Source organism: Theropithecus gelada, chromosome 15, assembly GCF_003255815.1.
Source record: "Theropithecus gelada isolate Dixy chromosome 15, Tgel_1.0, whole genome shotgun sequence".
Taxonomy (NCBI): domain Eukaryota; kingdom Metazoa; phylum Chordata; class Mammalia; order Primates; family Cercopithecidae; genus Theropithecus; species Theropithecus gelada.
In genome coordinates this window covers 110,932,991-110,957,793 of record NC_037683.1, presented here as the reverse complement: position 1 = coordinate 110,957,793, position 24,803 = coordinate 110,932,991, and the positions used below count along the sequence as shown (strand labels likewise).

The following is a 24,803-nucleotide window of genomic DNA, read 5'->3' as shown; positions in this document are numbered from 1 at the left end:
TACTCGGGAGGCTGAGGCAGGAGAATTGTTTGAATCCGGGAGGTGGAGGTTGCAGTGAGCTGAGATCATGCCCCTGCACTCCAGCCTAGGCAACAGAGTGAGACCCTGTCTCAAAAAATAATAATTAAAAAAAAAAAAACAAAAGATCAATCTGTCTGGGTGCGGTGTCTCATACCTATAACCCTAACACTTTGGGAGGCTGAGGTCGGCATATCACTTAAGGTCAGCAATTTGAGACCAGCCTGGCCAACATGGTGAAACCCCATCTCTACAAAAAATTAGCACGGCGTGGTGGCGCGCACCCGTAATCCCAGCTACTCGGGAGGCTGAGGCAGGAGAATCACTTGAACCCGAGAGGCGGAGATAGCAGTGAGCTGAGATTGTGCCACTGCACTCCAGCCTGGGCAACAGAGCGAGGCTCCATCTCAAAAAAAAAAGGTCAATCTAGGCTGACATTTCTCCAAAGAAGATATACAGATGTCCAATGAGCACATAAGATGTTCAACATTATTGGCTATCAGGAAATACAAATCACGACCACAGTGAGATACCACTTCATACCTACTAGGATGGCTACAGTGAAAAAAACAGATGTAAATATTAGTGAGGACTTGGAAAAATTGGAACCTGTGTACACTGTTGGTGAAATGGTGCAGCTGCTGTAGAAAGCAGCCTGGCAGTTCCTCAAAAGCTTGTGCATAGAGCGACCGTATAACCCTGCAACTCCATTCCTAGCTAAATAACCAAAAGCTTGAGCATAGAGCGACCGTGTAACCCTACAACTCCATTCCTAGCTAAATAACCAAAAGCTTGAGCATAGAGCGACCGTGTAACCCTGCAACTCCATTCCTAGCTAAATAACCAAAAGAAATGAACTCATACGCAACTGTTGATGACAGTATTATTCATCATAGCCCAAAATGAAAACAACCCAAATGTCCATCAACAGATGAATGGATGATCAAAATGTGTTACATCCATACAGTGGAATATTAATCAGCCATCAAAAGGAACAGAGTACTGTTATTTGCTACAGCATGGATGAACCTTGAAAACATGCTCAGCAGGAAAAGCTGGACACAAAAGGCCACATACTGTATGATTTCATTTACGTGGACTGTCCACAACAGGCAAATCCGTAGAGACAAGAAGTAGGTTTTTTATTTTGTGTTTTTTTTATTTTGAGACAGGGTCTCACCCTGTCCCCGAGGCTGGAGTGCTGTGGCACGATCATGGCTCACTGCGGCTGTAACCTACCAGGCTCAAACAGTCCTCCCACCCTGATCTTCCAAATTAATCTTGACCATTAATCTCTAGATTATGGAGATCTCTAGATTAATGGTCTCTAGATTAATTAATCTCCAGATTAATGGTCAAGGCCTGGGTGGAGGTGGGAAGGAGACTGGGGAGTGACTGCCAGTGTGTGTATTCAGTTTCTTTTTAGGGTGATTAAAATATCCTAATGTGGATGACGTTCTAAAGTTTATTGCACATAATCAACTTATGTGCAAGTCATAAGGTTGCACAACCTTGAGTATACTAAAAACCACTATATGTGAATTACATCTCAATTATTTTTATTTTTATTTTTATTTTTTGAGACAGACTCTCGCTCTGTCGCTGAGTCTGGAGTGCAGTGGCCAATCTCAGCTCACTGCAAGCTCTGCCTCCCGGGTTCACGCCATTCTCCTGCCTCAGCCTCCCGAGTAGCTGGGACTACAGGCGCCGCCACCACACCCAGCTAATTTTTTGTATTTTTAGTAGAGATGGGATTTCACCGTGTTAGCCAGGATGGTCTCGATCTCCTGATCTCATGATCTGCTCGCCTTGGCCTCCCAAAGTGCTGGAATTACAGGCTTGAGCCACCGCGACCGGCTGCAATTATTTTAAAAAAGAGAGAGACTGATGGAAATGGTTTGATGTTCTCTGCTGTCTCACAACACCCCTGTAGCCTGGTGGGGTTGATCAGCAATTGTCTGGAGGAGACATGGAAAAAGAAATTAGGGCAGATGGCAACTGGTGACCTCCGAGGTTTGGGTAAGACCCGTGGGCCATTCCAGCGCTGGAGAGACGGAAGACATCTCATAGGGTCTGTGACATGACAACCCCGTGGAATGATAATTCACTCCCAAGAAAGCGTCCCTCAAGCACAAGTGTATACACACAGGACTGTGTGTTTTATCCACGCCATGCCATACCTCCCACAGTTAATTCTATCTCCCAATATATGTTTAATACCATTCAGTTAAGCTTCCTCTAAATAACTCACTTAATTTAGTTTTTTTTTTTTTAATCAAAACCACACTTGATGCTGATGTCGCAAGGCCAAAGCTGTGTAGCAAACCTCTTGACTTAATAGTAGAATCCTGGCTAGTGTTCTGTTATCAACACAGCGAATTCTTTGCTTTTTTAACTGCTGTGGGTATTCCCAGATATGAATGTTCCATTAGTAACCATCAAACATTTGTTAACCATTGGGCGTCATCATGGTCGTTTCTAGTGTTCTACTTTCGCGACCAATGCTGTGGTGAGTGGTCTCACACTTACTGTTAGAGGCACTGTGTGTGAAGCAGGAGGCCCAAAGAGCACACTGTTGCCGGAAGACTGAGAAGAGCTCCTCTCCCGAGGACTCGGCCTCTTGTGCATCCTGGTATGTGCCGGGCTGGAAACCAGGCAAACCCTCCACCGCTGCCGCCGCCGCCCCCGTGCCTAGGGCCGTGCTGTCCTCCACTGAGGAGGGAAAAGTCCTTCTCAGGCTCCCACGGGCCATCTGCTCCTCGCTGAGTCATCGGATGAGGCGATCCTCCCCATTACCTCAGCACACAGCGCTGCACATGCTGTTGGTGTTCAGAACGGGCTTCGAGCCTCCTCTTGTAAAATGAAGCCGATGTTTGTCTCATTTGCCTCTTTCCGGAATAAGTCGTGATTTTTTTTTTTTATGCAATACAGAAAAAGTTTTCCATTTTTATTCTTTCTGCTTTTGCTTCCAGTAATTTTCAGGTTCTCTGTATTCCTGTGTTCTGAATGTGTATGGCAGAGCAGCAGCCTGAGTTACAGCTGAGTCACTGTGATCACCTTAACCCTGATCGATGGACCCAGCTTATGAGGAGACCGGTCTCAGCACATTGCACAGCTCTCCCCCGCCCCAAACAGAACCCTGTGAAAAGTACAGTCAAGCCTTGAACTGCTTGGATCCTATACTCAAAGTTAATTCTATCTCACAATATATGTTTAATACAATTCAGTTAAGCTTCCTCTAAATAATTCATTTAATTTAGTGTTTTTAAAAAAATCAAAACCACACTTGATGCTGATTTAGCAAGGCCAAAGCTGTGTAGCAAACCTCTTGACTCTACTGAATGGATGAATAATGTTTTCCTTCACATGCTTTCACTTAAATATATTCTGGGCTATACAGTCTCTTAAAATTGTAGATATTAGAGTCAGAAAGGACCTTAAAAGCGATTTTGCGTAACCGTCCCTGTGCCTGACAGATGGCCACTCAGCTTCTACCTGAGCCGTTCCAGGACCCAGGTCTCAGTGCACTAGCAAACAGCAGACTTCCTGTGGGAAGAGCCTGATCCTTAGAATGGTCCGTCTCAGGCTGGGCTGGCACCTGCCTCCTGTAACATCTGCGCAGTCCTCTTAGCTCTCACCTCCGGAGGTGCACAGAGTGCGCCTAGCTCCCACCAAACAATCCACGTATCTGAAGGTTCTTTCTTTTCCTGACCAGTAGGCCACTGTTTGGGTGAATTTAGCATATGTGCTGCGTGCCTCGGAGAACGTTCGCTTTCTTGGGGTTGGTCCTTGGTTGTTCTCTTTGTTGACAGTGGTCTTCTCCAGACGTGAAAACTGAACTGAACACAGCCCGCTTTGAGGCTCCACCCATGATGCATGGAGTGTAACTGTTACTGCACCCCTGGGTCTGGGTCATCCAGACAAGAAAGGACAAGGGTTCATCCAGTTGGATTCACTCAGATATATACACCATGTTTCTTTTCTGTTATTCTTTTTTTTGTTGTTTTTTGAGATGGAGTCTCACTCTGTCGCCCAGGCTGGAGTGCGGTGGTGCAATCTCGGCTCACTGCAAGCTCCACCTCCCGGGTTCATGCCATTCTCCTGCCTCAGCCTCCTGAGTAGCTGGGACTACAGGCACCCGCCCCCACGCCCGGCTAATGTTTTTTTGTAATTTTAGTAGAGACAGGGTTTCACCATGTTAGCAAGGATGGTCTCGATCTCCTGACCTCGTGATCCACCTGCCTCAGCCTCCCAAAGTGCTGGGATTACAGGCATGAGCCACCGCGCCCGGCCTCTTGTTATTGTTTTAAGAGATGGGTCTCTCTCTGTTGCCCAGGCTAGAGTGCAGTGGTGCGATCAAAGTTCACTGCAGCCTCGAACTCCTGGGCTCAGTGATCCTCCCACCTCAGCCTCCTGAGTAGATGGGACTACAGATGAGCACTACCACATCCTCGCTTTGTTGCCCAGGCTGGTCTCGAACTCCTGGCCTCAAGGGATCCTCCCGCCTTGGCCTCCCGAAATGCTGAGATTACAGGCTTGGGCCCCTGCACCCGGCCCCATATTTCATTTTTACATTCTGTGTGATACACATGGCAGTTCTACCCCTTCCAAGTGCCATGCATTTTTCCTCCCTAATAACATCATTTGAGTGCTTTCAATATGCCAAACACTGTCCTAGGCATTCTACATACATGATCTCACTGGATCCCAAAATGGCCTTGTGAGAGAAGTACTGGTACCATAGTACCATTGTCCTCCCCATTTGATAGAGGAGGAAGCAGGAGCATGGAGATAGTAAAAAGTTGGCCTTGTCTGCACAGCAGGTAAGCAGCAGCACTGGGGTGAAAGCTGAGGCACGTATGACCCCAGAGCCCAGCTCCTAACTGCTCCTCTCCACATCGCCTACCCCCGTGGGAGTCCCATGACATCTGCAGTCCTCCTGTTGATCCAACCCAGCCTACAGCAGTCACCTCCTGCCACGTGTTGACTTTACAGAAAATTAAATATACTAAGTAGTTTTCATAGGCAAACAGTTAATTTTTAAAAAATTCTTTCTCTCTATTAGATATTTTCTTCTTATTCATTTTGGACCCTCAGTTCAGCCTGTGGTTGCTGTTCTTGACTGTGGATGCTGTCAGTCAACCAGGTAGACTCCCAGCTGTAGCTCACAGGCAAATCCGTTAAGCCAATAAATCACCATTCCTTGGGCACAGCCCTAAGGACCTCCGTCCAGGTTATAGCAAATAATTAATCAACGCCCTTGGAGTTCTGTTTTTTAGCCTTCTATAAAGCCATGAAACAACTACCATATGCTCACCGTTGCATGCTCGCCACCACATCCGTTCTACTAACTGCCTTACAGAAGTCAGGATCCCCCAGTGAATTTCTGGAATTGGCCCTCAGGATCCCATTCTAAATCCTGTAGTTCATCATTTTCTCTTTTAAGTGCTCACAAACTCTTCGATAAAGTCATCACAAATTTTGCGCCTCCCCCCATCTCTTATCTTTGCAGATCAGTATAGCTGTCTACCTCCTTCAGCTTCCTTCTCATTGTCTGTGTGAATCGATCCCCCCCGAGATCTGGGTTCACACATATCACAGGTGGACGCTTTCAGAGCTATAGCCTGTCCCTCACCTGGACTTGGAACGGGAACTCCTTTAAAGGGTGAAGGGGCCCTGTCTACCAGTACCAAGCAGCAGTTCCCGCATAGCAGCGCTTGTTCTGCCATGAGTAGCTTGAAAATCATTCTCCTTGGCAGGAACGTTGAATCAAAATGGGAGTTGAGTCATTCTGTTCTTTCTGCCACCTCTTGGCACCTGGTCTTCCTTATCCTCCCAACTTCACCTCCAAAGCCCTTTTTTTTGTCCTGGGCCTTCTCCACTAGCTCATCCTGAAGTTTTCCCTTCTTGGCAGTCATTTTACAGCCTCCCAGCTCTCTTTCTGTAGTGTGGGTTTTTCCTTTCTGCAGCGTCCTGCTCAACTATTGTCCATGTTCTCTGAAAACCACTCTTAGCAGAAACCACCTGTGCAGTCACATGGGTGTCTTGGCTCTCCGTTTTCCTCTGTCTCTTTTGAGAATGTGTCTAGATCATCGCTTGTTGTGTTGAGTGAGGCAATATAGCACTCAGACCATTGCATTGATGGGTTTCTTATTTTTTCTCCATGTGGCTTTTTGCTTCTCAGAAAGGAATTTCTGATACATGGGCAGTCAAGACCTGAGGACATTTTTGGTTTTGTGTTGATACTCATTGCTTTTCTGAGTTTCATCTTTGATTTTCCTACCCTGGTTATTAAAATGTGTAGAGTTTGTTTGCATTTTCCACAGTTCTGCAAGCTAGAGAGTTTCTCCTTATCACCTTCATTGGCAGCTGACCTGGGACCCTGAGACTTCTGTCGGTCCCCACCACCAGGTCCTTCCAGTCTCAGGAGGACAGAATAAACCTCCTTTATGTTCCCGTGGCTCCTCAGAGGGGTCCTCCTTCTGTCTTAAATCATCTTAGCAATTGCCTTTTTCAACAGCAGAGGAACATCCTTCTGTGTCTGCTGCAGGCTGATGGTCCTGTGGGGAAGCTCTTCCTGCTGGGTAGCTGTTAAATCCATTTTGAAAAGCATACAGACAGCCACATCTGCCAAATACCAGCGGCGTTGATACAATACGGATTTATTAGTTAAAGGTTTATTCACAACCTTTTGGTAGCACGGCAAATGCTAGTCAGTGGCAAGTGTTCATTATTCACAGTTTATAGATAGGAAGATTGTCACCGAAAACAAACAGTGAAGAGAGAATTCCTGTGCTTTCATCATTCTGCCTTCACTTTTTACCCAGAGGTATTTTCGTGGTGTGGTGTAGACCAAGGGGATGAGTGTGTAAGGAACATGCCCAGACCTAGCTTAGTAGCATTTTTCGTGGCTCTTGAAATTTGTTGTTTCTTTTATTTGTTTTCTGATGGTGATGAGTCAGGGAGCAAGCTTAAAGACCAGCCCTTAAAGGGTTTGCATTCAAAATCAGTGATCTCACCAAGGGAGAGTATAGGCTACATTTGTGTGTGGTGTCTTTGAAACCTTTTCATTTTGGAATAGGTTTAGACTCCCAAGGAGTTACTATAGTAGTGGAGTGAGTTCCTGTGTCCCCCCCCCCCAGGTCTCCCCCACGGCACCATGTCTTCATGTCTCTGCCTGTCAGAGGAAGGTTTAGTTGATGCTACTGGAGCCTCAGTCAGAACACAGAACACAGATAATAGCCACATTTACGCTGAGCTACTGAATGCCAGGAGCTCTGGCTGAGTGCTCCGGTGCCACTCAGCCCTGGGAGCTGCCCCAGTGACTCTGACTGTCCCCTTTTCACAGATAAGGGAGCTGGGCGGCATGGGGCTCATGCTCAAGGTCATGTGGCAGTGGAGAGACTTGGGTCCAAGCCCTCACCCAGTGTGTCCTGCTGCTTCCCCTGCGGGTCTCACCTGTGCATCTGGGGCTCACATGTGCACTGTCAGGCCAGTCTGTACCCAAGGGTCAGATTTCACCTGCTCCATTGTTGCAGGGTGAGTGAGGCCCTGTTCTCAAAGCTGTCAAACCTGGTGGGGCAGCTGCGACTCACAGAGACACTGAGATGTTGAAATGCTCATTAATTCCCTTCTGTCTCATTTCTGGTGTGCTTAGTCCCTGGCTCAGGCCTGGCAGCAGAAAGTTTATAGATGAAGACTCTGGTAACGCTCATGCTGACTGCCAGGAGCGTGAGAGGAAGAGAGTACTGCTGGGTGGCCCGTCCGGGCGGGGGCAGAGCAGCGGGGAGGGGGCGGTGTTCAGACCCAGCTGACATGCTAGAGAACAGTTCGGAGGCATTTTCCCAAATCCCACCCTTGGGGTTATGCTGCAGGATTGGACCTTTCTTCAGGAGGCTCAATTCCAAATCAAATCATTAGATATCAAATATCACTGCCACCTGCCCGCTCTTTAAATATCCACATTGCCTCTGTGGTTGCGGTGGAAGAGGAAGGCGTGGGGACAGGAAAGGGCACGTCAATCTCAGTTGTTGCATTTGGTGCCAGGTACAACAGAAACCAAGGGCATCTGAGCCCAGACGACCTTGGTAACTTGATCTCTCACATTCCATGTATTCCAGCCAAAGAAATAAGCACCAGAGTGTAATGTCTAAGAGACACTGAACACTTTTGATTTATGGAATGCTTCCACAGGACCTGAGCCTCACTGCAGACTTCACAGGTGGGGTGAGCCATTTGTCTGAGGTTCTCCAGTTAGTACTTGGCACAGCCAAGATGGGGACCTGGACCTTGGGGAGGCCCCAGAGTGTAGCAAGCACTTCGGCGTTCTGTGGACCCGGGTTCTTGCCGCGACTCTGCCACTAACCAGTTTTGTGGTCTTCTCTAGGACTCACTTTCTTTAGCTTTTAAATGGGTATAATCAGGATCTGGTCTCATCAGGATCTTATGAGGGAAGAGGGTGTGATGCATAATAAGAAGAGCTTGGCAGAGTACCTGGCACAGAGGATAGCTAGCTGTTAGTACTAGTCCAGTTAGAAACGAATCTGGCTACAATTATTGCAGCAATAAAGCAATGGTTGACTTAAACAAATGGTAGTTATCTTTCATACACAATAAAAAGTCAGAAGGCAGGCAGCCCCAGGCTGGCCAGGAGCAGAACGATGCCATTAAAGGCTGTTTGGCTTCCTTCAGTCCATGCTGCTCTCCACAGAGTGCTGGTTTGCTGCCTCATGGTTGCCGTCCCAGCCCCATCCGCCATGCCTGTGGGGAAGAGGTGTGGTAGCAGTTACGGTTTCCCCCTTCATAAGGAAAGCAAAAGCTTTCCCAGAACCCCACCCCACACGCAGTCCCAGCAGGCATCTGCTTTTGTCTCTTTGGCCTGGACTAAGTGCCCTGGCTGTCCACAGCTGCAGGGGCCACTTAGAAAATGAGCTAATGTAAATGACTAGTTAATGGGTGCAGCACACCAACAGGGCACACATATGCCTATGTAACAAAGCTGCACGTTGTGCACATGTACCCTAGAACTTAAAGTATAATAATAATAATAAAAAAGAATTAAAAAAAATAGAAAATGAGCATTAGCTTTTCAGATTCAGTCATACAAGTGGCAAGGAAGAAGGCAAATGAGAATGGGAGGAGACCGATCACTTGGATTTGCCACAGTCCTTCCTGCCTCACATTGTCATTTAAAAAATTTTTTTTCATTGGTCCTCAGGTGCGTTGGGCCTAGTTCATCCTAGGCATGTGCGCGCAGCACATGAGCAGCTAGACTGTCTGCCTTTCCTGCTCACAAGTGTGTGCTGTACGTGCATCTCTTCAGTTTTTAAATGAAGCGTAACATAATGCATTAAAGTGCACAAGTCTTTGCTAGATGCCTCAAAGGATTTTTATGATTTATCCCCATGAAAGTACATTCAGATCAATCTATAGAATGTTCCCAGCATCTCAGAAACCTTCCCATTTCTCTGCTCTCTGTCAGTACTCTCTCCCAAGGTGACCGTTATTCTGATCTCTGTCCCCAAAGGTCAGTTCTGACTGTTCTTGGATTCCATTGGCATGGACTTGTACGTTTGTATGTACGCTTCGTGGGCCTGCTTTGACTGGTCTGAGAGAGTTGTCTGTGTCCCTGCGTGTGGCTGTAGCTCAGCTGCTCTCTCCTGAACTCTGTCCCTCTACCCAGACCTGGTATTCATGGCGTTGTGAGAGCCAGAGTAGCACAGAGGTGGAGGTTTCCTGTTTCCGTTCACGGAGTGTCTCTTCCTCCTGGAAACCAGCCCCTCTGATTTCTTGCAGAGCTTGCCGGTGCACTGCCCTCTCCACACCAAGCTGCTACCGGAGGAATCTCTTGGGGACTTGTATGTTGGCTTTCAATGCTGTCAGCAGGAAGAATTTTCTTGAGCGCTTCTTCATTTGGAGAGGATGGAGGAAGAGAGAGAGGGATGCTTTCGGGAAGGACATTTTTAGGCAAAGGAAAAAACAGCAACTGAAGGCGTCATTGGGAACTGGAGCCTGGAAGCCAGCCTTCTAGCAGAGATTTACATCATTCTTCTGCGTTCCTGCCCTTCGAGCAGCGTCAATTGAGGGCTCAAGGGCAAAAGAGACTCGCGGCAGCTCTGCTCTGCTGGGGCCGGGCAGCCTCCTCTGAGTCCACCCTGACGCCTGGGGAGTCTTCCTCCCCCAGACGGGGTGATGGGCTTTCCTTATCAAGGCTAGTGTGGCTTTCTTACAGAAACACGGCATGGCAGGACAAACCTGAGAGCAGTGAAAAAAGCTGATTCTTTTCAGGGGAGTCTCAAATGAAGATGAAATGGATTAGTTATTCTTACAAGTGTGGGCATGTAGGTAAGTCAGGGATCAAGTAGAAAAATGGAAAGTATGCAGTTAGCTATGATGGTTTTCATCATCATCTTTCCTTTAGGTATCTGCTGACTCTGCCTTGTGTCTGCCGGGATAATGTCCCAGAATATTCAGCTAAGACCTAATCAGGGATCCTGTGTGCTCAAATGGAATAGTTTGTTAAGTTTAGTTGGTAATTTCTGTGTCCCCGGCCCTTGTTAGGGGCTTTGCGATGTATTATTTCACTTATTCTCCGCAGGATCTGGGAAGGTGGGTAGGATTATTCCCATTTCGCACGTGAGTAAATGAAGGTTAGTAAGTAACGGGTGGGAAGAAGGAAGGCTGCTAGTCTAAACTAGGTCTCATATTCCAAAGGCCGCGTACCTTCCGCACCACCACGCTACCTTTTAAAATAACCCCTTGCTTTTCCGATGCGCCAACCCTCCTGTGGTTCCTTCCTTCGCCTCCACACAGCGCTCCTCAGTGTGGGTCCAGTGAGTGGCCGGTTGTAGAACATCCGAAAGCTGTACATACCTCCTCACTTATTCTGATTTTAGCTAGCTGTTGAAGCTATACTGTAACACTGCACACATCTTTGCTAGATGGCTCAAAGGATCTGTGACATTTTATTTAACATATTTAAAATGTTAAAGCCATAGAGCCTAGCGGAAAAGATCTTCACGGATAATAAGGAGTCACTGGTTTCAGTCCTAATGTCACTACAAATCAAAACAAGGCATAAGGCTGGGCGTGGTGGCTCACGCCTGGAATCCCAGCACTTTGGGAGGCTGAGGTGGATGCACAGCTTGAGCTCAGGAGTTCGAGACCAGCCTGGCCAACATGGCGAAACCCCATCTCTACAAAAAATATAAAAATTAGCTGGGTACGGTGGCGGGCTCCTGTAATCCCAGATACTTGGGAGGTTGAAGCAGGAGGATCATTTGAGCTCAAGAGGCAGAGGTTGCAGTGAGCCAAGATGGCACCATTGCACTCCAGCCTGGTTGATGGGAGTGAAACCCTGACTCGAAGAAAAAAAAAAAAAGGCATAAGACTTTGAGTGGACCATGACTGTCCAGCCCAATCTTTTAGCTTCCCTGGGCCACACTGGAAGAAGAAGAATTGTCTTGGGCCGTATATAAAATACACTCACACTAATGACAGCTGAGAAGCTAAGAAAAAAAACCGCAAAAAAATCTCGGAATGTTTTAAGAAGTTTATGAATTTGTGTTGGGCTGCGTTCAAAATCATCTTGGGCGACGTGGCCCACGCGTGGGCTATGGGTTGGACAAACTTAGTGTAGACCTAACGTCTGTGTGCCTCAGTTTACCTCATGTGTGAAATGAGGAAGTTGAAGTATGTGATTATTGATGTCCCCACCTGTTCTAAAAACATGAGCTTCTGTGACCTGTTTGTTTTTTTCATTCTAATATGGGTGGAAAGTACAAATATTTATTAAAGGAGACTTAATTACTAAATGCACATCCAGAGAAGTGGATAACATTGATTGAGGCTTTCACAATTTTTTGAAAGAGATATAAGTTCTTTACTTTTCCAAGTAAAGCTTCATTTTCCATTGCATTTCCCTGTCTGTCATCAGAAAAGGGTGTCTGTTCTTGGATAATTCACAGTGGAGCTGAGATCCCTTGAGGGTCTGGCAGGCTTTAATTTTGGATACATTGTTGTAAAATATTTGTCAGTAGCCAACTTCAGGTTCCCAACCCAAATATAAATCCCTCCTTATTCAGTAGATGAGTATGTCATACAAACTGTTCTAAATTATACCTGGTACTATTGAATAGTATCAGGGTGATATTGAGCAACTCTGAAAATAAGAAATAAGATGCTCTTATGGCCTGATTACTTAAGAATGTGCTATACTTAAATAAACTGTTACTGAATCATTTTAGACCCAATAAAGACAAAACTGGCCACACAAGTGACTCAGGAGCATCTGTTATCAAGCATGGACTCAATCCGGAGAAGATCTTCATGCAGGTGCATTATTTAAAGGTAAGCACCTCTCAGTTGCAGAAGCCAGTTGTGGTGCAGCGCTGTTTAGGCTATCCAGTTAAACAATAATGATGAGTGACATGACCGAGGCGAAAATACTGTAATGATATCTGAGGGTTCAGTAATGAAAGCACTTCATGCCCCCAAAAGGAGACCGTGTTAGGAAAGACTGAATGAAAAAAGGCTGAAATATTCCCTGCCCTGTACCTCTGTTCCCCCTGCCTGAGGAGCAGAACTCTCACATTGCTGTCAGGTTCCAGCTGAAAGCCATGGGTGAGACGAAAGTGTTTTTTGTTGTAAAGGCCTTTCCTGGTAGCTGGAGTAGAGAAGAGCCGGGTCTCTCTTCTCTTTTCGTCTGCGTTGGACAACGAGGCTTCATGTGAACCAAGTCCAAGCAGAAATGATGACAACATTAACAAAGGAGTTGAGAGCTAATTAATTTCCAAGCCAAGCCTTCCTGGTGAAAATGGAAAGGGCAGCCAGGGACGGGTAGGACAGCACATTCTAGATGCACAAGTGACTGTGGGCTGGGTAGGGCTGACTATGTAACCATTTTTTTACGAACTCATGGCAGGCCTCTTTTTCTGTCTCTTCTTTCTTTCTTTCTTCCAGGGCTACTTCCTTCTTCGGTTTCTTGCCGAAAGACTTGGAGATGAAACCTATTTTTCATTTTTAAGAAAATTTGTGCACGCATTTCATGGACAGCTGATTCTTTCCCAGGTAATTTGTGGATCCTCATGAGTCCGTGATGTATGATTGGAGGGGGTATGGCACGTGAAGATTAGATTATGCCAGTATTAAAGAGTAGGGAAAAGATTTCCCACTTAATGCAGTGGGAAAAATAGGAAGTTAATGAAATGGACACAAAGAAAGTGGTTGCTTTAGGGAGGGTGATCTCGCTGTAGTTCTGAAATAAACTGTGACCCAAAGCTGTCTCGTCCACAGCGATGTGGATAGTTTAAGTGACCTTAAACACAAACATAAAACAATCCTGCCGTCCCCTTTACCTGGACTTACCTTTGGAAGATTGCCACCTTCTTACCTTCTAGTTTCAGTTTGAATGCCACAGCCTCCAAGTTCGCCGGCTAAACAGATCTGCATCCAGGCCCACGCGTGCCACCCCTTTGCCTTTCCATAGCCCTCATTGTCATCGCCATTGTCTGTAATGATATTTTCATTAGGGGGCTATTTGTTTCTTTTCTCTCTCCTCCACTCTACGTATATGCCCAACAAGGCCAGACCATTCTATTTCACCAGTACTTAGCACGTGATTGGCACACAGTAGGTACTCCATAAATATCTGATCAATAGATTAATAACAAGATACACTGAAATATGCAGACAGCCTGGCCACAAAACTATCAGAGAGAGACCCTGTCAGCTCATCTGGGTTTGGGGCCAAGCAGCACGTAGCAAGGAAGTTAACAAGGAGTGGCAGGCTCTGAAAAACGACGCTCATAACTAATAGAAAATAGGCGATGCATCCTCAGCATAGGTTGGACTAGTGGAGCTTTTTCATGTTTGATCATTGTGCTCATATACAGCTGCGAGTCCCGTTATCTGCAACGTTAGATGTAAAGGATGTGCACGTGTAATCTGAACACAGGTGGAAGAATCACATGAGCGTAGCAAGACCGATGGCTGTTCCTCTGTGTTCTTTTTATTCTTGTATTGGGTATGGGGAAAATCCTCCCAAGCATGTATTTGGAAAGGCAATTCGAAAAACTGGTTCAAAGTCTTACGTGCTTGGTTGACAGATTAGTACAAATTCCTGCTGCTTGAAGCCACTTCTCACCAAGAGGCTGCAGTGTCAAATACGTGCGTTGTATTTACCTTGGCTTTGGAGGTTTTGATTTTCACTTCCCATGGAACTCTTACTGCTCTCTGAACCAAACCGTTCAGTTCTTCATTTGCTTCTCTCTTTTTTTGTTGGTTGTTGTTGTTGGAGACAGATTCTCACTCTGTCGCCCAGGCTGGAGTGCAGCGGTGTGATCTCAGCTCACTGCAACCTGCACCTCCTGGATTCAAGCGATTCTCCCGCCTCAGCCTCCCGAGTAGCTAGGATTACAGGCACTCACCACCATGCCCGGCTAATTTTTGTGTTTCTAGTAGAGATGGGGTTTCAGCATGTTGGCCAGGCTGGTCTCAAACTCCTGAACTCAGGTGATCCGCCCGCCTCGGCCTCCCAAAGTCCTGGGATTACAGGTGTGAGCCACCAGACCCAGCCTGTTTATCTGTTTTGAATAACTTCATTGTTTCTTCATAGCAACTTTATTGAGATAAAATTCACATACCATAAAGTTAACCCTTTGAAAGTCTACAAGTCAGTGGTCTTTGGTATATTCACAAGACTGTTCAACCATCATCATTATCTAATTTTAGTACATATTCACCAAACCCAGAAGAAATCATTAGCTGTCATTTCCCCATTTCTACTCCCCCAGCCCTACATAACCACTAATCTGCTTTCTGTCTCTATGGATTGGCCTGTTCTGGACATTTCACATAAAATAATCATATGCTTTGACCTTTTGTGCCTGGCTTTCTTAACATAATGTTTTCAAGGTTCATATAGCATGTATCAGTACTTCCTTTTTTTATTTTAATTTTCATTTAATTGTGATAAAATATACAAAACAAAATTTACCATTTTAGCCATTTTTAAGTTCACAGTTCAGTGGCATTAAGTACATTCATATTTTTGTGCAATCATTACCACCGTCCATCTCCCGTACTATTAATATTTCATCATGATAGCCGTCCATTCTTTCCTCCCCCAGCCCTGGCAACCGCCATTCTGCTTTCTGTCTGTCTGAGTTTGACTCCTCTAGGTACCTCATGTAAGTGGAACCACACAGTATCTGTGCTTTTGTGTGTGGCTGACTTCACTTAGCACAGTGTCTTCAGGGGTCACCAGGTTGCACATGTGCCAGAACTTCTTCCCTTCTTAAAGCTGAATGCTCCATTGCATGCATATACCACATTTTGTTCACCCGTTAATTCCTTCATGAACATTTGCATTTTTTTCATCTTTTGGCCATTGTGCATAATGCTGCTATGACCATTAGTGTATAAAATATCTGTTCAAGTCCCTGCTTTCAGTTATTTTCAGTATATACCCAGAAGTGGAATTGCTGGCTTATACAATAATTCTATGTTTAGCGTTTTGGAGAATTGCCATACTGTTTCCATATTGACTGGGCCATTTTACATTCCCACCAGAAGTGCACAAGGCTTCCAGTTTCTTCACACACTTGCCAACACCTAATGCCCTCTGGATTTTTTTATTATTGCCATCCGAGTGGGTGTGAAATTATAGCTCATGATGGTTTTGATTTGCATTCTGTGATGGCTAATGATTTTGAGCATTTTTTATGTGCTTATGGGCCGTTTCTTCTTTGGAGAAATGTTTGTTCAGATTATTTGCTGATTTTAAAATTTTGATTATTTGTCTCTTGTTCTTGAGTTTTCAGAGGACTTCATTTATTTTGGATGTAAGTCCCTTATCAGAGATACGATTTTCAAATATTTTGTTTTATTTTATGTTTTGTGTTTTTCCTCTCTTGATGGTGTCCTTTATAGCACAAAAGTTTTTAATTTTGATGAGTCCAATGTATCTGTTTTCTCTTTGGTTTATTGTGCTTTAAGTGTCATAACTAAGAAACTGGCTTAATTAAAGGTCACAAAGATTCACTCCTATGTTTTTTTTCTAAGAGTTTTATTGCATTAGCTCTTATATTTAGTTTTCTGATCTGTTTTGAATTATTTATTTATTTATTTATTTATTTATTTATTTTGAGACGGAGTTTTGCTCTGTCACCCAGGCTGGAGTGCAGTGGCGCGATCTCGGCTCACTGCAAACTCCGCCTCCTGGATTCACGCCGTTCTGCTGCCTCAGCCTCCCGAGTAGCTGGGACTACAGGCGCCGCCACCACACCCGGCTAGTTTTTTATATTTTTAGTAGAGACGGGGTTTCACCGTGTTAACCAAGATGGTCTCGATCTCCCGACCTTGTGATCTGCCCGCCTCGGCCTCCCAAAGTGCTGGGATTACAGGTGTGATGAATTAATTTTTATATATGTTGTGAGGATTACAGTCCAACTCCTTTTTTTTGCATGCGAATATCCAGTTGTCCCATAAACCATTTGTTAAAAAGACTGTTCTTTCCCTCCATTGAATTGCCTTGTACCCTTGCCAAAAATTAGTTGACCATTAATGTAAGCATTTACTTCTAGACTCCCAATTTGATTCCATTAATCATTATTTCTATTCTTGTGCTAGTATCATATTGTCTTGATTACTGTAGCTTTGTATTAAGTTTGGAAATTATTGCTTTTCCAACTGGCATATACTCATTATAAAAAATTATAAGCAATGCAGAAAAATACAAAGAATGTGAAACATTACTCAAAATCCCACCACCCAGAAATACCTATAATTAATATTGTGTGAATGACATTCCAGAAATCATACTATTTATCCCTCAATGTTTATATGTTATACATGATGTATATACATGTATCTGTGTATATATGTATATATGGTATATGCATGTATACAGACATTGATGTCACTGGACAGAAATAATTTTATAAAAATAGGAATATATTATATGTGCATTTTAATGAAATGTTTTAAATTTTCTCTTACTTGAATTTAATGAATGAAAAAGCAACTAGAGATAACTTCCCAAACTTAAGATAAATGTAAGAAAGATTATTTTCTAAAAGAATTTTCTATGGTTAAGAAACATAATTATAAAAGAATTAGGAGGTTGAAATTATTTTTTCCCTTTACTTATATATTTCATTTTTAGAAAACATCAGTTTATTCACTACTGTAAAAGATGAGGAATTGGCTGGGCACGATGGCTTATGCCTGTAATCCCAGGATTTTGGGAGGCCGAAGCAGATAGATCATGAGGTCAGGAGTTCGAGACCAGCCTGGCTAACATGGTGAAACCCCGTCTCTATGAAAAATACAAAAATTAGCCGGGCGTGGTGGCGGGCGCCTGTAATCCCAGCTACTCAAGAGGCTGAGGCAGGAGAATCGCTTGAACCCAGGAGGTGGAGGTTGCAGAGAGGCAAGATCATGCCATTGCACTCCAACCTGGGACAGAACAAGACTCCGTCTCAGGGAAAGGAAAAAAAAAAAAAAAGATGAGGAATTACATAGTTATGTACTTTACTTTCCCCTTAATTCTAAATTTTTCTTAATTATTATTTTTATATATTAAGGTTTACTTCATTTACAAAATGTACTATGACCATAATTTTCACAGTTGTGTAATCTTGGCTTGTTAAAGGATTTCAGTATTTACCACCAGTTATTTTACCTTTTTTTCATGAATATTTTATTTTGATTGAGCTCTTTGCTGGATGAATTTCATTATCAAATTTGTGTTCAAGTTGCAGACTCACAGGCTCTATGATTTCTGAGTTCTTACTGCCTAAGAATGCTTGCCTGTTGTCTTTATATTTGAATTATAAACTGACTGGACATAATATTCTTGGGTTATATTATCCTGCCCTCAAAACTTTTAGACATGGCTCAGCTGCTTTCTGGCATTGAATCCTGCTGTGGAAACTTTTACAGTCAATCTACTTTTTCCCCTTTATACTTCTTAAATGACAGAAGAATTTTTTCCCTGTCTTTGAAGTTTAGAAATTTTATCAGGAAATGGCTTGACGTCTATGGTTTTCTATCCTTTTCCCCCCTGGAAAAATAGTGTGCATTTTAATTTTAGTCCTAAATTCTATTCTTTCTTCTTTCAATGAGTATGTCTTCATTGTATTTTTGAATTCATTTTCCCCCTTGCAGGGTTCTGGATTTCAAGGTTACCAGTTATCCTTGTGTTATATCGTCTTTGTCCTCTATACCTGTTACTTTCCAGTTGTGTTTATCTTTTTCTTCTTCATGACCTGTCTTAATCCCAAGCAACCCCTTTATTATTAGTGTTATTTTCCTTAATGTCTGTTCTTTTCCATGCTGTTTCTATTTTATTAGTGCTCTTGTACTGGTCCTTAATGTATTGCCTTTGCCATGAAATCGCTATGTTCATCTCATTTTGTTGTTTTGTCAACTTATCTTTGAGCTTTCAGTTTACCAAATTTATGTTCTTATTTTTTCTGTAGTTGTTAATTTATTTTATAGTGTAAAGTATTCATGGAGCATTTTCTTCTATTCCTTGGATCACGTTTTCTTCAAGGCGGGATTCCTTGTCTTTCAAGTGTCGTGCTGCGCTCTCTCTGTGAGTTGTTGTTGTGTTAGTTGGCATGGTTGCCATACGTTTCTTTTTGCTCATTCTCAGCTTGGGTAGCACTCTCCTGACCTTTCGTTTATTCTCATATGTATTGGAACATTATCTTTGATTCCTTTTCCAACTTACCCTATGCCTGTTTTTCTCTCCCTCTGAGCTACAGTTTGGAACTTGGATGTCATGTATAGAGGGGAGGAGGAGAGAAGCTCCACTGGAGTTGTATACGGCCTTTGTTGGGAAAATTTGGCTGGGCTGCTCTTGAAAACTTGTTAAATGTCCCCTGCCAAGATTCTTGTGACCTAACATGGGTGTAGCTTTTTCCCACTGCGGGTGTCCCCTCAATTAATATTGTTCCTGCAGTTTAGGTGACAGCCCTAGAACGTGAGCAGCTCACCAGAGAGTCGTCCTCAGTTGTTTATTCCCCACGTTTTGCTTGTCTCTTGCCAGCAAACACTTCCAGCCCCTCCACAGGCAAAAAAGAAGAAAGATAAAGATATTCCTGTTTTTCCCCAAATACGTGGCTATTTGTGAGAATTCGCAGGGTCTGTGCAGTTCATCAGTACTGCTACTGCTAAGCATGAGGCTGGGGGTCGGTGCAGAGGGAGAGTTAGAAGCTGTGTTTGAATCTCAGATTTCTTTCTTAGTTGCGTCTTTTTGAAGTTCATCCCATGAGGCTGTCCTTGTTTGAATGCTGCTGGTTAAGTTTTTAATTTCTTTAATGATTTGTGTTTTTGTGTAAATTGCTAGTTAGTTATTGATGATGAAGGTCTATGGTCCAGTTTCTTTACTTGGAAGTCCCTAAAGTTCTTCCTTTTCCAATTTACATCTTAATCTTTTCCCTTCCAAATGCTCTCCCTGTCCAGCATTTCAGTATTATCATCTTTCTTTTGTTTTTTTTTTTTTTTTGAGATGGAGTCTCACTCTGTCACCCAGACTGGAGTGCAGTGGTACGATCTCGGCTCACTGCGAGCTCCGCCTCCCAGGTTCACGCCATTCTCCTGCCTCAGCCTCCCAAGTAGCTGGGACTACAGGTGCCGCCACCACGCCTGGCTAATTTTTTATATATTTTTAGTAGAGATGGGGTTCCACCGTGTTAGCCAGGATGGTCTCGATCTCCTGACTTCATGATCCGCCCGCCTTGGCTTCCCAAAGTGCTGGGATTACAGGCGTGAGCCACCGCGCCCGGCCAATATTACCATCTTTCTAGCCCCCGCAAAAGCCCTCTCTTGAGTGTTAACAATGACTTCTTCCTGACAATTTCATTTCTTCTCAGTGCTTATCCTGCCAATCCTATCCTTCCTTCAATATTTTGTTTTGCCTCTACTACCTCCCACCCCTTCCCCATGAACATGATAATTATTCATAAAATACTTGACAGAAATTGCTAGCCCCATGTAATAGTCAAGCCGATGTCAGTTTATCCAGTAGAATCTACATGTACCTGCTTTCTGTTGAATGCTTTCACCAGGACTAAAAAATAGTTACCAAATTAGCCATGTGCCAAAATCAGTGTTAGTTTTTAAAAAATGTGTAGTGCTTAATTTAGTGTTATTAGGTGTTAATCAAAACAAGCTGTATGCGACGGACCTGACTGGCATATAGATTATTAGGAGAGTAGGAAATGAAAAAAATTCTGAAGGAATGTATTTTCTGACAGGTGTGTGGGCTTATAACCATTGCCAAGGGTCCAGATAGAATTTCATCCCCTTCATAGATTCAAAAAATTCTATTGTTTTATCAATAGATTTTGGGGAGTAGGGGTGGGCTTTGGTTTTCATTTGTTTTCAGGCCTCCTGCAGAGGTGACAAACTGGGGCCCCTACTATTTGTTGCTAGCTAACTTTGTCAAATGATTCTAGAATCAGCTGTGAAAAATGTCCTCCTTGTTCGAATAAGATCTGTAAGTTGCTTTCACAAAACTGCCAATACGCTGAGGGAAAGAAAGAAGACAGATGAAAGAATCGAAAAGCGGTGGTGCAGGAAGGAATAATCATAAGAGACATTTTTCTTTTTATTTTCTGGTGTTGTAGAAAGTGGAAAAAGCTTCTGTCATAAGTCCACTCTAGAGGTATCTGCCAGTTTATGAAAAGAAACAGGAAAACTGGTGTTTCATGGGTAAAGATGGAATCTATGGCAGGAGACAGAAGGGCCAGTGGGTGAATTCCATGGGTAGATGGTACAGAGACTGCTTGGATGAGACCTGCTGTCTTGAATGGGATGAAGCACAGAACAGAAGAACATCGAACGCTGCTGTGGGAATGCAGGCCCCATGTCTTAGAGATGCCCAAGACGCCCTGGGCCTGTCATCCCCAGCAGCGCTGGCAGCTCATGGCTCTGTTGCCTACAGGCCTGAGCTCTGAGGTAGGAAGAGGCAGGTGCTCCAGGATCGCAGCCCACTGGGAGCAGGACAACCATCTTCCTTCAACATGAAGCAGGGTTCCCGGGGCCTCCTGTGCTTACCCTGGACTCAACACCCAATTCTGGATACCTGTGCTCTGCAGTCCTGTACAGAAGGATCTGATTGTGATTGGAAAATGCAAAAGGGCAGAATTAAGGTTAACTCTGAATTTCCTGCTTCTCATGCAATTACATTCCCCCCGTTGCCATTGAATTAATGTAATTTCCCCCATATAATTGAGCATAAATTACCAGGCAAATATAGGATACATTAGTATGGGCTACAAGGAGATAATGAAGTAAAATTAGTAAAAAGTTATCATTACAAGTCCTTGGATTTTTTTTTTTTTTTTTTTTTCCGAGACAAAGTCTCGCATTGTTGCCTGGGCTGGAGTGCAATGGCGTGATATCAGCTCACTGCAACCTCCGCCTCCTGGGTTCACACAATTCTCCTGCCTCAGCCTCCCAAGTAGCTGGTATTACAGGTGCACACCACCACACCCAGCTAATTTTTTGTATTTTTAGTAGAGATGGGGTTTCACTACGTTGGCCAGGCTGATCTCGAACTCCTGACCTCATGGTCTGCTCACCTTGGTCTCCCAAAATGCTGGAATTGCAGGCGTGAGCTGCTGTGCCTGGCCCCTACAAGGACTTGGATTTTTAAGAATCAAAAATCCTATCCACAAGCCAGAGAGAAATTAATCTACAGAGTTATCTATTAAGATATTAAATTTATAAAATAATATATTAGATTGTGATAAATAAATGTCTAAATGTTTTTGCAAAATAATTTTTAAATAATAAGAATGATAACTCTAAGAACCTCAAACAAAAATACTTCTTTGCGTCTAAATACTGCTCTTGTCTCCTTTGGTATTTTCTCTATATATGCAAGTGCAGGGAACGACTTCAGTTGTGAGGCATCCGTCATTTTGGGGTTGTCCCCCCACTCCCATTTTCTTCGCGTGGTCCATTTTTTTAAACATTAGTTTTATTACTGTTTGTATTGTTAATTCACGTCAAACAGCAATAAACAAAGTCTCAGAAGAACAGACATTGCAAGAAATAAATATTTCATTAATGCTCTTAATAGGGAGACTTTGTCTCTGGAAGAAACGGACTGTGACCACCCGTGAACGCGTAGAAACAGGACCGCCAGCTTCACTAGTGTAGTGATATTTCTGTGTGATGATAGAGGAAGAACACCTCGTCATACAAATGGGTTGCAGATTTCCATTCCTCTGTAATTCTGTCTGTTCTGTAACGCGAAGATCTGTGCTACTGCTTCCATCTCGCAGATAATGGGCGTCATCAGAGTCCTGTGTGGCGTCTGTATCCGCAGATGTGGTTCTATCGGGAGGCTTCAGTCTGCAGTTAAATGGGTGTCATCAGAGTCCTGTGTGGTGTCTGTATCTACAGACGTGGTTCTATCGGGAGGCTTCAGTCTGCAGTTAAATGGGTGTCATCAGAGTCTTGTGGAGTCTGTATCTGCAGACGTGGTTCTATCAGGAGGGCCTAGTCTGGAGTGACTCTTGTCTGTCATCTTTGGGCAGACCCATTTTAAAAGATGATTTTCTATTGATTAAAAGAAAAACTTCAAGTATAGATCTTACTTGTTACTCAATATCATCAAGTTCCAAGAAAGTTAAATATTGTTCTTGTTTGTTTCATGTTCTGTATTTATCCAAGGTATATCTTATTAAATTTTCAGATGAGGAAAGGTTGACACTAGGATTACACACTTAGCAAATAAACATGCAGAACAGAAAAATCAGTACAATTCAAATTTCAGTTAAATAGCAAATAATTTTTTAATGTAATTATGCCCCCAATTTTACTGGGCATCTCTTCTTATCTGACAGCCCTAGTTAAGAACAAATCAAGATTCCAGAATTAAATGGGCTGGAAAAGGGGTCACAGTACTCACGGTACAAGTTAAATATAAATGAACGTTTTCATATTTGAGTTTTTTAGGTCTTTATGGTTTTGTGGTTATGTTTTAAGAGTCTTTATCTTTTAGAGATATTTACTAAAACCTTTATTGATGAAATTATGTAATGTTGGGGACTTCCTTCTAAATAACAAAGGAAGAGGGAAAGGGGATAGGGCGGGATGGGCTGGGCATTGGTGGGTATGTGAAGGTTTTGTCTACTTCTGATTGTGCTTGAAATTTTCCATAGTAAAGGAAAATAAAATGTGTGTGTGTGTAAGCCATGCCTTTAGGTCTAAAAAACTTATCATCTAAACATCTGAAATGTCTGGTAACCAAGGACTTGTACAAGGGCATGAGAAGAGGCGGCAGGTGGAGGCAGGGGCTTGTGAGCCATGCTTGGAGTTATGGACATCTTTGTTCCTTGATGGCATATTTATCATCTCGATATTTATCTCTACCATTTGGTAGAGCAATGCAAGAGAGTTGCAGTTCGTTCCCAGCCTCTAGGAGTCCAGGCATCTCTAGGGAAGGTTCAGGAATCGCAGGCGATGGGGCAGTAGAGAGGGATAATGCTTCACTTGATGGCCAGCCTTTTGAAAATGGCTAAACACAAAACAGAATAGACTGTTGGATTAGGTCAGAATAACAAACAGTCCACTTTTTAACGTGTTCTTGGTTTTCACAAAACAAATCTCTTTCGATGATTTGATTGAAACCCTGGGAAATTAATAAATCGAGTCTCTAGTCTATTAAGTCAGCATAGGTCTCGCTTCTCTAGCAGGTGAGCGGCCCGTAGCTGGGAGTCCTCAGCCCCTGGCATGGTTCCAGGCAGAGTTATTTATTGATGGACATCTTTAATGGTTTGTTTTTTTAATCCCAGGATTTCCTTCAAATGCTACTGGAGAACATCCCAGAAGAAAAAAGGTAAGGACCATTTAGGAATTAAGAGCCCGGTTTTAATGTTGAAAATGACATTGCCACTGCTTGGCTTGTCACAGCCTAGAAAGCTCAGTGTTTCTGTGGAATAGCGGCAGGGACCTCGTTCTGCCAGCGGGAGTACAGGGTCCTCAGCCAGACTTTGGGACGAGCCCCAGTGGATATTGGGAGCCAGTGTGCGCGACCGAAGATCCCCAAAGTCAGGCCCCAGAAGTGGGATGGGAGGCAAGCCAAGCACAGTCTGTGGCCTTCGCTGCTGCGGAGAGAATGGAGGAGCGGAAGGTTTGGAAACTCAGGGTAGCTCCAGTTAATGTGGCTTAATACAAGGAAATACTGTGTAATTAAAAGCAACAATGTAGTATAGTAGTAAGAGCTTGGGATGTAAACTCAGGCTGTCCTAGATTTTAAACCCAGCTCTGCCACTTCTTTTGTTTTTTGAGATGGAGTATCACTCTGTCACCTAGGATAGAGTGTGGTGGCACGATCTCAGTTCACTGCAAACTCCGCCTCCCAGGTTCAGGTAATTCTCCTGCCTCAGCCTCCCAAGTAGCTGGGACTACAGGCGCCCACCATGCCCGGCTAATTTTTGTATTTTTAGTAGAGTCAGGGTTTCACCACGTTGGCCAGGCTGGTCTTGAACTCCTCACCTCAGGTGATCCGTCCACCTTGGCTTCCCAAAGTGCTGGGATTACCACACCTTGCTAATGTTTGTATTTTTAGTAGAGTTGGGGTTTCGCCATGTTGGCCAGGCTGGTTTCGAACTCCTGGCCTCAAGTGATCCACCCGCCTTGGCCTCCCGAAGTGCTGGGATTGCCACTTCTTAACTATGACATTGGGAGCAAGTCACATAATCCCTCCAAATTTTAGTTTTGTTTTTTTTTTTTTTTTTTTTTTTTTTTTTTTTTAAGTGTTC

General features: G+C 43.8%; 1 protein-coding gene across 2 annotated transcripts in view; it reads left to right on the top strand.

Moving 5' to 3' along the window:
• Nucleotides 1–24,803, top strand: part of C15H9orf3 (chromosome 15 C9orf3 homolog) — a 365,530-nt gene that overhangs the window by 220,811 nt on the left and 119,916 nt on the right. For both annotated transcript variants that reach the window (XM_025359585.1, XM_025359584.1), the window contains 3 exons: nucleotides 12,264–12,366; nucleotides 12,979–13,086; nucleotides 23,835–23,878. In XM_025359585.1, coding sequence (XP_025215370.1) covers nucleotides 12,264–12,366; nucleotides 12,979–13,086; nucleotides 23,835–23,878 — 255 coding nt within the window. The remainder of the gene's footprint in view (nucleotides 1–12,263; nucleotides 12,367–12,978; nucleotides 13,087–23,834; nucleotides 23,879–24,803) is intronic.